The sequence below is a fragment of the Elaeis guineensis genome, chromosome 14, assembly GCF_000442705.2.
Source record: "Elaeis guineensis isolate ETL-2024a chromosome 14, EG11, whole genome shotgun sequence".
In the NCBI taxonomy this organism is placed as follows: domain Eukaryota; kingdom Viridiplantae; phylum Streptophyta; class Magnoliopsida; order Arecales; family Arecaceae; genus Elaeis; species Elaeis guineensis.
The window spans coordinates 60,305,014-60,316,879 of NC_026006.2; the positions used below are offsets into that span (position 1 = coordinate 60,305,014).

General features: G+C 37.5%; 1 protein-coding gene across 1 annotated transcript; it reads right to left on the reverse strand.

Annotated features, from left to right (window-relative positions):
- Positions 1-52: 52 nt before the first annotated feature.
- On the reverse strand, positions 53-11,632 carry LOC105057401 (acetate--CoA ligase CCL3). The gene is given in 4 exon segments (XM_010940002.2): positions 53-1,128; positions 8,121-8,434; positions 8,437-8,710; positions 11,349-11,632. Coding segments are annotated over 4 exon segments (1,707 nt in total). The 5' UTR covers positions 11,571-11,632; the 3' UTR covers positions 53-231.
- Positions 11,633-11,866: the final 234 nt, after the last annotated feature.

The following is an 11,866-nucleotide window of genomic DNA, read 5'->3' on the forward strand; positions in this document are numbered from 1 at the left end:
GGTCCAACAACCCACAGTGCAAGTGCTCAAAACCAGAAATCCACTAGACCACTGAGCATCTACTTACCTTCATCCATAGCCATTTATAGATCCAAATCAGTGAGTATTTTCTGTAGTTTAACATTACACAACTCATGCCTAAAATATAATATTATTCAGCACTCACCATTCAACAACTCCGCAACTTATCATCAAGCCTATCCACGGTGAGCAAAGAGCAGCAGCAGAAACTCACAATCTGCTCTTCTTCACTGGTCCCATCTCCTTGGCTTTTGCCCTCAGCTCATGCTTTTTTATCTTCCCTGTAGCTGTCTTCGGCAGGGGACCAAACACCACAGACTTTGGAACCCAGTAGGCCGGCATCTTCTCACGACAAAACTTCATGATGTCCCCTGCCAATTCTGTCTCATTGTTCTGATTAACACCATCCTTCAGTGTCACAAAGGCGCATGGTGACTCCCCCCACTGCTCATCAGGCCGAGCGACGACTGAAGCTTCCAAAACAGCAGGGTGCAAGTATAATATACTCTCCACCTCCAGGCTACTGATGTTCTCACCACCAGAGATAATAATGTCCTTTGCCCGGTCCTTCACTTCTATATATCCATCCGGATGCTTCACACCCAGATCACCAGAGTGGTACCAACCATCCGCAAAGGCCTCTTCATTTGCCTTGGGATTCTTAAGGTAGCCCTTCATAACTAAATTCCCTCGCATAACAATTTCTCCTAGAGTAGTACCATCAGCAGGGACTGGAGCCATGGTTTTTAGGTTGACGACATCAAGGCCTTCCAAGCCAATGTAGCGAACACCTTGGCGGGCATGAAGACGGGCTCTTTCCTCGGGCGGGAGGCGGTCCCATTCAGGCTTCCAAGTGCACACAGTGGATGGGCCATAGGTTTCCGACAGGCCATAGGTGTGGGTGATGCGGAAACCAAGGCGGGACATGGAAGCCAGGAGTGACGGGGGCGGGGCAGCACCAGCAGTCATGACATTGACAACACGGGGTAAGGGGAGGATGGCATCGCTCGGAGGGGCGTTGATGATGGTGTTGAGGACAACTGGGGCAGCACAGAAGTGGGTCACACCCTGATTGGCTACGGCTGAGTAGACGGCCTTGGCTGTCACCTGCAATATGGATTAGAATGAAGGGAACAAAGAAAATAAGACTACATTTGCGCAAAATGTGCAAGTTCTCTTCAAGGTTTCTGATCTCCAAGATCTCAGCGGGCTCTGTGAGCAAACCAAAAAATTGTGGGCTCTGATGAAAGAACGGACATAATTTATCATGTAATTTAAATTTATAAATCACCAAAGTATGGGCATCTAGACAGTTATATAACACGCACACACCCAAAAAAAAAAAAAAATCAGATCCCGTATTAAACTGTTATAGAAAATATATGACAGTTATATAACACGCACACACCCAAAAAAAAAAAAAAAATCAGATCCCGTATTAAACTGTTATAGAAAATATATGAAATAATATATATATATATATATATAATGTAACTACAGGAAAAAATAAAATTACAAGAAAATAAACTAATTAAAAAAAATTTGTATTGAAGAGTAAGCTTAAGATGAAAAAATAGTGAAATAGGCTAAAAAAAATTTATTTATAATTTAGATGTCAACCAAAATATATATATATATATTAAAATATTTTTTTCTGTGATGTGTATGATACAATTAAATATGATATGATAAAAAATAAAATAAATAGAACCTAGCTATAAAACACTGTCCTAAAGGAGATTCCGGTCCCTTCTCGTATGAAGATCTGAGCCGTACACCCTCCTCCAAGTACAACCCGGAAGTCAAGCACTCCAACGCCCGTCGGTGGCACGATCTCGAACGGACGTCGATCAACTTCGTCCTCAGCCCAATCAACAAAATGAACGAAAGAGAGAGAGAGCACGAAGAGAGAGAATTTTTGAAGATGGGAAATAATTTTTTCAAGATAGGAAGACGCTCGGTACTTTTTTTTTGTTTTTTGAAACTGAGAAAAAGGAGGCGCCTTTTATAGGCCAGACGACTGCGGAAGCTCCGTGTGTGAGAACGGCACACGGAACTGCCGCCCGCGCGCGGAGAGTTCGCGAAACGGCTGCGGAACGACCGCACAGAACATTACCGCATGATCCTCTCGCGGAATGGCCGAACGGCAGAATATCTATGCGCACTCGACGAGGACGTCCATGCACGTTCGACATTCCGCACGAGAGGAGTTTTGAAACTCCAGAAAGGTTCTGAAAAGTCAACAATCCCCCACAAGTTTCAAAACTCACAAAATATTTAAATTTAACAAATATTTAAAAACTTTCACTGGGCTTTTTCTATGCTTAGTACAAGTACCTTCTAGGTTTGAACTTGTATTTAGTATAAAATACACATAGTATGAAGATGACCTGATTAAATACGGGGTAGTGCTATTTAGGCCATGCGCTTGTCTTGATTTTCATGAGAGTTACTAGGGATTCGCCCTAATCCCATAGTCGCGGCCTCACGACTACTCTTACTAAGGTAGATCCTCTAAGAGTACATGTAATGGAATCGTACCTTGCTGAACTTTCAGCTTTGGATCTATTGAGAGCTATGCTCAACCTAACCGTTACACAGAGCACTACACCATAAGGATGGATTGGAGATAAACTCCAAAAATCAGTGCTCTCAGATGTCACCTCAGAGGTCATTTCTCTTTGAACCTTGACCCTGAGATCTCCAAACGTAAAGGCAGGGATCCACTCTAGTGACTAATATATGGGCTTAAGCCCATCTCCCTCGATGTCTCAAACACCAAAGCCTTTGAAAGACCTTTAGTTAAAAGATCTGACGGATTATTTTTTGATCTTATAAATTAAAGTGATATCACATCTTTCATTTTATTTCTCACAATTTTGTATCTGATCAGAATATGATTGTTCATCTTTTTATTTGATGTCTACTGATTTAACAGATCTATTAGAGCTCTACAATCACAATTTATTGATACTACAGATATTTTGAATAGAAGAATTTCAATATCATTAATTAAATCTTTTAGCCACTGTGCTTCAATGCAAGTGGTGTCAAAAACAGTTAATTCAGATTCTAACGTGCTTCTTGTTATTATTGTTTGTTTACATGAACCCCAAGATACTACACCTCCAAACATGAAAAGATAACCTGTAGTGGACTTAACATCTAAATTATCTGTCATCCAATTTGCATCACTATATCCTTCTAGTACTTCTGGATAACCGGAGAACAAAAGAAAGTAATCTAGAGTCCCTTTTAGATATCTAAAGACTCTTTCTAGGGCTTTCCAATGTTCTTCACTAGGATTGCTAGCATACCGACTTAGCATGCCTACAGCATAAGCTATATCAGGACGGGTTCTATTTGCTACATATAACAATGACCCTATCCTCTAGGAATACTCTAATTATCTTACAGGTTCTCCTAAATTCTTAGTTAAATGAGAACTATGATCATATGGGTTAGAGACAGGATTTAGATCAAAATATTCAAACTTTTTAAGCATTTTTTCTATTGAATGTGTTAGGTTTATGGTATTTCGTTATTTGTTCTTTTAAGTTTCATTCCTAAGATTATATCAACTTCTCCTAAGTCTTTCATATCAAAATTATTTGACAAATAATCTTTAATTACTTATATTATTTTTAGTGATGTTCCAAATAATAGAATGTCATCTACATATAGGCATAAAATGATAAAATCTGAGTTATTTCTTTTATAATACACACATTTATCATGTTCGTTAATCCTAAAGTTATTACCTAGGATAATTTCATCAAATTTAATATGCCATTGTCTAGGAGCTTGTTTTAATCCATAAAGTGATTTAATTAATTTACATACCTTATATTCTTATCCTTTGATAATAAATCCTTGAGGTTGGTTTATATAGATTTTTTTTCTAATTCTCCATTTAAGAATGCAATTTTTACATTCATTTGATGAATCATTAATTTATGAATTGATGCTAATGCTACTAAGGTTCTTAAGGTGGTTATCCTAACTACAGGAGCATAGGTATTAAAATAATCTATGTCTTTCTTTTGGCTGTATCCCTTAGCTGCTAATCTAGCTTTATATCTTTCTACTATTCCATCTGATCTTAATTTTCTTTTGAAAATCCATTTAGTTTTCATTGCTTTATTTCCAGGAGGTAAATTTGATAAAATTAAATTTTATTCTCTAGAATTAATTGAATTTTACTATTTATAGCTTCCTTCCAATATGATGAATCTGATGATGACATAACTTCATCGTACGTGCAAAGATCACCCTCTACAAGATATGTAAAGAATTCTTCTCCAAAACTCTTTTCAGTTCTGATCCTTTTACTTCTTCTTAATTCAGTTTCAGTTTCAAGTTCTAAGTCCATAGATCTAGAAGAAGATGGTTCACATTCTAAGGATCTTGAAATTCTAGTTTTAAAAGGAAATATATCTTCAAAGAAAGAAGCATCTCTAGCTTCTAAGATTGAATTATAACTTATATCACTAATATCTGATTTAATCACTAAGAACCTATAGGTATTACTATTTTGGGCATAGCCAATAAAAACAGCATCTACGGTTTTAGATCCTAGCTTTCTCTTTTTGGGTTCAGGAATATTCACTTTAGCTAGACACCCCCACACTTTGAGAAAATTTAAGTTAGGAGCTCTATCTTTCCAAAATTCATAAGGGGTCTTACTACTATCCTTAACAATGATTCTATTTAGGATGAAGCAAGAAGACAGAAGAGCTTCCCTCCACAAGTTCTTAGACAGACCTGAGCTAATCAACATAGCGTTCACCATATCCAAGAGGATACGTTTTTTACGCTCAGCCATACCATTGGACTGTGGAGAGTAAGGAACAGTTACTTCATGAATTATTCCATGTTCTTGACAGAACAGAAAAAAGTCATTTGAAGTATACTCCCCTCCTCGATCAGTCCTAAGAATCTTAATTTTTTTTCTTGTTGATTTTCTACGTCACTCTTATAAATTTTGAATTTATTGAAAATTTCATCTTTAGATTTAATTAGGTAACAATAGCAGTATCTCGAAAAATCATCTATAAAGATTACTATATATCTATTGCCACCACAAGTTGCAATTTTAGAAGAGTCACATACATCACTATGTATCAATTTCAAGATTGCAGAATTTTTTCAACTGATTTGAATGATTTTTTTTGTTGTTTAGATTCAAAACATATTTCACACTTAGATGTATCTAAGATTGATTTGGGAATTAGCTATAAATCCATCATATGTTTGATTTTCCTTAAGTGTACATGACCTAATCTATCATGCCACAAATTTTGATTAGATTTATTCACAAAATAAACTTGATTCTCAGCTTTATTAATAAAATAATTTATTATATTTAATTTGAATAAGCTTTCACTTACATATCCTCTTCCTATGAAAGCATTATTCTTAGTTATTACAACTTTATTACAATCAAGGACAATTTTATATCCCTTCTGAACCAGCTGAGACTCACTGGCAAGGTTCAAAAGGTAACGATCTCTGAGGTGACATCTGAGAGCACTGATTCTTGGAGTTTATCTCCAATCCATCCCTATAGTGTAGTGCTCTATGTGTAACAGTTAGGTTGAGCATAGCTCTCAATAGATCCAAGATTGAAAGTTCAGTAAAGTACGATTTTGTTATACGTACCTTAGGATCTACCTTAGTGAAAGCAGTCGTGAGGCCACAACTATGGGATTAGGGCGAATCCCTAGTAACTCTCATGAAAATCAAGGCAAGCACATAGCCTAAATAACGCTACTCTGCATTTGATCAGATCGTCTTCATACTGTGTGTATTTTATACTAAATACAAGTTCAAACCTAGAAGGTACTTGTACTAAGCATAAAAAAAGCCCAATGAAAGTTTTCAAATATTTGCTTAATTTAAATATTTTGTGAGTTTTGAAATTTGTGGGGGATTGTTGACTTTTCGGGATCTTTCCTGAGTTTCAAAACTCCTCTCGCACGGAATGTCGAACGTGCATGGACGTCCATGTCGAGTGCGCATGGATATTCCGCCATTCAGTCATTTCGCGAGAGGATCGCACGGCAACGTTCCGTGCGGCCGTTCCATGGTGGTTTCGGACCGCGCACGGGTGGCAGTTCCACGTGCCGTTCTCGCACACAGGGCATTTGCGGTCGTCTATGCCTATAAAAGACGCCCTCCTTTTCTCAGTTTCAAAAAACTAAAAAAAAAAAATACAGAGTCTTATTATCTTCAAAAAATTCTCCACTATCTTCAAAAATTCTCTCTCTTTGTGCTTTCTCTCAAGATGATTGAACTCCGGAAAGGCCCCGAAAAGTCAACATAAACCAGTACAAAAACCAGTGGCCAGAGAACTGGGTGCCGGTTTTGCTTTTTCCCCTCCTCTTTTAAACAGGGAGAGTTGTCCGAGAATGATGATCATGTAACAGTTTTGTGCTCAGAATTAAAAAAATTGCACCCAGATTACCTTGGAGGATAGAACACGAACCAATAGTAAATTCAACAGTCACGAGGTAAGGAAAAGAAAGAACAAAGCCAGGAGATGAGATTGACAATACAACATAGCTGGAAGATGTAAGGTTCTCAGTGTGAATACAGAGAATGAAATGTTGAGTGCAGTAATGCCAGATAGAGAATACCATAACCATAACAAGTAAGTTTATCTCAATAATTGTGAGCCACTCATTTCTATCAAGTGTTAGATCTGTTGTCAGTCCTGACTAATAAATAAATTCCTTGTGCAAGTCCAATCCATTTTATCTTATTCATAACCTTTGTGCCCTTCCACAGCCACCTCAAATTATTTCATACATGCTAATAGCATATGATGAGAACCCCACTGTACAAAAGAGGCAAAAAAAGGTCATGCTGTTGAGGTAGCTGTAATTGCCTAATTGAAACCATTTCTCTCTAAACCTTTGAGGTCTTGCTGTTGCCTTTCTCAAACATTCAGACCCATATCCTAATCCACAACCCATCAAACTTCCCTTCAGTTATTCTAAAGACCTTTCTACCACGCCTTTTTAGTTGTTAAACATGACCACACTATGTCAATAAATACTCAAATATATTGTCTACTAAATCTGCATGATGTGTAATCTATATGGCGACAATCATCTCAAGAACACTGAAGGATGTTTGCTCCATTGCAAAATGTTTATAACCATAACCAACAACTCCTGCCTTGTCTATATGGGATTGTTCGTACCTTGCTTGTTTTGTCCTTCACCGCTATACCTGTTTTTTTTTTCCATCTCTATGAGCTTTTCTTTTCTGTCACTCTATTTTCATCCATTTCAGATGATCTTCTCGGGGTCAAAACATACATAGCCCATCACCTCTTTGTGGATTCTATTAATAAGGAGATAATACATTATATCCATGACTCAGAACAACATCCACTTGATGACCTTTCTTTAAACTTTTTTATTTGGCTCAAAGAAATAACATCCATAACCAACAAGTCATGTCTCACCTATATGGAAATGTTCATATCTTGTTTGTTTCATCCTTCATTGTTTGTTTTGCACAGACTCTCTCCTTATTAGGGATTGCAACAAGACCAATTGTATGGGTTACTCACCAATTTATCCCCTTTTGCATTACTCCAAATGTGTCAAACAAGTCTCACTTAAATATTTTCTTAGAGGGGGAGGGGGAATGGTTGGTCTTACCTTCATGTTAAACAAGTCAAAGCCTGACAAGAGAAGAATTGACCGCATATCAATGAAGTATGCTTGTTTCCCTAAGTACCGTTACTGCACAAAGCAGCTGTATGGATATATTAACAACACTAAGCAATATTTGTATATGATTTTCAAGTTCATTACCTCTTTTTGTGGCACCTTTAACAAAAGGTAATCTGGTGTAACTTTTGCCGAAAGGTAATCAAGTGTATATGTACTTCTGGAATGCATTTAACTGCAAGTGGCTTTCTGCTTGACTAAATGATTCAATCATGTTATTTAAATCCATTGAACCACAATACAAGCATTTTATTATTACCAAGAAAATGCACATTAGTAAACTGATAACAATTTTTCAGCAATGGAGGGCCTAAAAGGCAAACTTCAGATAATAAATAAACATCAAAAACAAACCTGGCGAAGACATATGCTTGTTCCACAGAGAGCAGCCAGGGACCAAGCGTAGCACCAGCCATTGCAATGGAACATGGGCAGAGTCCACAAGTAAACAGCCCCTTCATTCATTCCCCATATTAGAGCACCACTGAGAGCCATTAGATAAGCACCCCTATGATGCAATACCACACCCTTTGGACTGGATGTTGTTCCTGAAGTGTAGCCCAAAGCAATGCTCTGCCACTCATCCTTTGGTGGCTTCCAAGCAAATTCAGGGTCACCAGATTCTAGAAACTTCTCATATTCAATAGCACCTTTTCTCAGAGCATTTGAAGGGACTTAGGATCACAGGTTTCATCACGCACAACAATTAGAAGTGGAGGCTTGAAAGCCCCTTTTTTTTTGTTTGCTACTATCTTCAAAGATTCCTCAGCCAATGGAAAGAACTCTTGATCCACCATAACAACTTCAGCTAAAGAATGATCCAAAAGGAAGGCAACTGTAGGAGCATTTAGCCGAATGTTGACACAGTTCACCACTGCTCCAGCCATTGGAACTCCAAAATGAGCTTCATAGAGAGCTGGGATATTTGGTGCAATTACAGCAACCTAATGAAATCAAGAAAACAATTTCTTTCAGCTAAATTGCAATCCTATATATCTAGACTTCATCAGCTATATGACAATAATGACCACAAGAATACCAAAGAAGCAATGGATAAAAATTTTAGCAATGTTTTAAAAATGCATGCATGTAGTGTACATTAATGAGACCACTATCATTAATTTAATAACAGAAAAACTACAAATGCAGTTGATAGCTAATATAACTACATATAGTGGTAGCCCAAGAAAATGACATCCAGATTCATTTCAGCTGTCTGACCTGAAACTAGCTCATCCCACTCCCAAGCATAATAATTATGTTAAACTAGATGAAAAGAGGGTCATTGCAGAAAGAAATCTGAAGTACCTACATCTTTGCCTCCACATCTATGTCAAATTAGGTAATAATATCTAAAGAAGAGCACAATGTGATATCGCAAATTAACCCATTCCTTTTTAAAATATTTGAACCAGAGCCCATGAGTTTCCAATCTTTTGTCATCCTTCTCAACTCACCGGACATACATATCTAGGAACACTGGATCATGCAAATTTGGATCATTCCTCAATTTCCTTTTCCAGGCAACTATGAGTCAATGCTCATTAATATGCAAGAATCTATTACAGTGGCCAACTCTCACAGAACAAAACTTACTCTGAAACTGAGAATAAGCATCCAAGGATGCCGAGTACACATGTATTAAATTATCAGACAAAATTTTGCTCTAAGCAACCATATATTGTCATCATCAACAAAACAAATATTCAAGAAAAAAAAAACATTACATAAATGTGAAGCATTTTCAATCATTTCCAATAACCCTCTGCTTAATTTTAAGTTTGAAAACCACCAAGCTTCTGTTTTAGATTCGTCTCCTCCCAGAAGAGTGTTCAGTTGGTCTTGAGAGAGTTGAACCTACCATTTGCCTTGCTCCTCTATTGGAAACTACCTATTTACAGAGAAAAACCCTCACCTGTTTAAAGAGTCCAAAACTATTCTCCCTCCTCTGTTTGAAATAAACCTCGATTTGACCATTGACCAACTCATATGCCTCCCTCTCTCTATATCACTAGCTTTTTTGACCACAGCCATAACCATCAGCTGTGTCTCAGTCAAGTTCTATGAATGTTATAAATAAATAAATAAATAAAAACTAAACTAAAAAGGTTTAGGGGAAAAATTCATGCATACACTCATGCATGGTGATCCGTCAAAGAATGGAATATATTTCACAAGGCAAGTGATGGCGATGGGTACCCAAGGAGTCCATATCATCACATGAAAAGAGAGGCACATTGGCAAACGCAAGGCCAGCGTATGGACCACTCATTTTCCTTTATTGAGAAAATGAAAAATTATCTCTATCAGAAAGCACTGCACAGCAACAACACGATGGCCGCACAAAATAAGGAAAAAAGAAAAAGTTGGCATCCACCCACAAAAGACCATCATCAGAACTAATTAAAAAAGATACCATACAGGAATGATGAGTCCCTACAAAAGTAGCAAACCAACTTAACTAAGGATTTCCTGGCTAACATAAAAATTGGCAAACAGACTCCCCTTTCTGGTGAGCCATCAAATTGAGCTACTCAAATTGCCAATACATACATCCAAATACTCTTCTATGGATAAATCAATCATTATGGATTTCAAGGGAATACAATCTTCATTTGATGTAGAAATTCAGAACAATACCTCATCAATTCTGTGTTATGCAATTATATATGGAACATTTCATGCATGACTTCTCTACGCAAAGTTCTTACTTTGTATTGGATTTAACCAAAGACACGCGAAAGTGACTCAGCAAATAGATAAATGCTAAGCCAGCAGCTTGGAATCATGGAATTAGGAAATTATAATTTTCGGTAGAATTTGCTTGATCCATGATTTTGCCCTCTCTATCATTTTTATAACTTTCTATGCTGGCCTTCCTCTTTCTGTCTTTCAACAATCAAGAACCTACTAAAAACTTTTGACTTTAAAAATCTAAGAATTTTAATTGAGAAAATGGATGCGGAAGAAATTAAATGTGTCCAACTACGAAACATAACTGTACATAATTAAACATAATTCAATTTCATAATTAAATATTTCCCACTGCAAATCATAATTAAACATTTTACTAACGAAATTAAATATTTCCAACCGCGAATCATAATCCGCTAATTTTTTCTTTCTTATGTTGAGGAAAGGAAGTCTAGTAATCCACTCCACTTTGAAGAACCTAGCTTTAAGCTTCTATGCTAAAATTTCTCATTAGTCTTTAATAAATAAGTTTCGATTCCAAAAAATGGAGAAATCGGCAAAAATTTCAGCAATATTATACAAAACAACAACAAATTATTTTTACGGAACTTAAAAAAAAAATTAAAAAACGTAAATTGAAACACGTGCAAGGAAATTTAATATTTATAATTGGGGATCATAAACAATTACTGAAATAAACTTCGCGCTAAAAATTAAAATTCCAGAAAATCTTATAATATTTTACTAATTGCATCATTACTTCTGAACACAATCTCGAAACCCTCGTTTTTCTACGATTGTCAGCAAGAGAAAAATAAATAAATAAATAAATAAATAAACAAAAGTCTCCTAGAAAGGAGGAGAGGAGGGCAAAAGAAAGTGACCGACCGTGCTCCCGGGACCGATCGAACGGCTGGCGAGGGCGGAAGCGAGGCGGCGGCACCGGCGGTAGGTATCGGCCCACGTGTACCGGACCGGGCCGTGGACCACCGCGAGCCGGTTCGGGTGTACCAGCGCGGCTCTCTCCAGGAACCACAGGGGGGTCAGCGCCGTGTAGTTGGCCGGATTCTTCGGAAGCTCGTCGATATCCCTCTCCGGCCCGTCCGCCATTTCCTCCACCAAGAACGCGAGCGAGCGAGCGAGAGAGAGAAATCGAAGAGGCTGAGGAGTTGCGGCTCGATAGAGCGAGTATATATAGCGAGGCCAGTGGAGGATAGCGACACGTTTTAGCCTCTGTACGAGAAATTATTACATGGACCACGTCCACTGAACCAGTTCAAATGTGGAGGCAGATATACGGTAGTTAATAGGCACCCTTCGTTTGATCTTGAATTGTTTAAATAGGAAAGATAATGTGGCGACTGACAACCGTACCGGTCCAGTGGACCTGTTCATCCAATAATCAG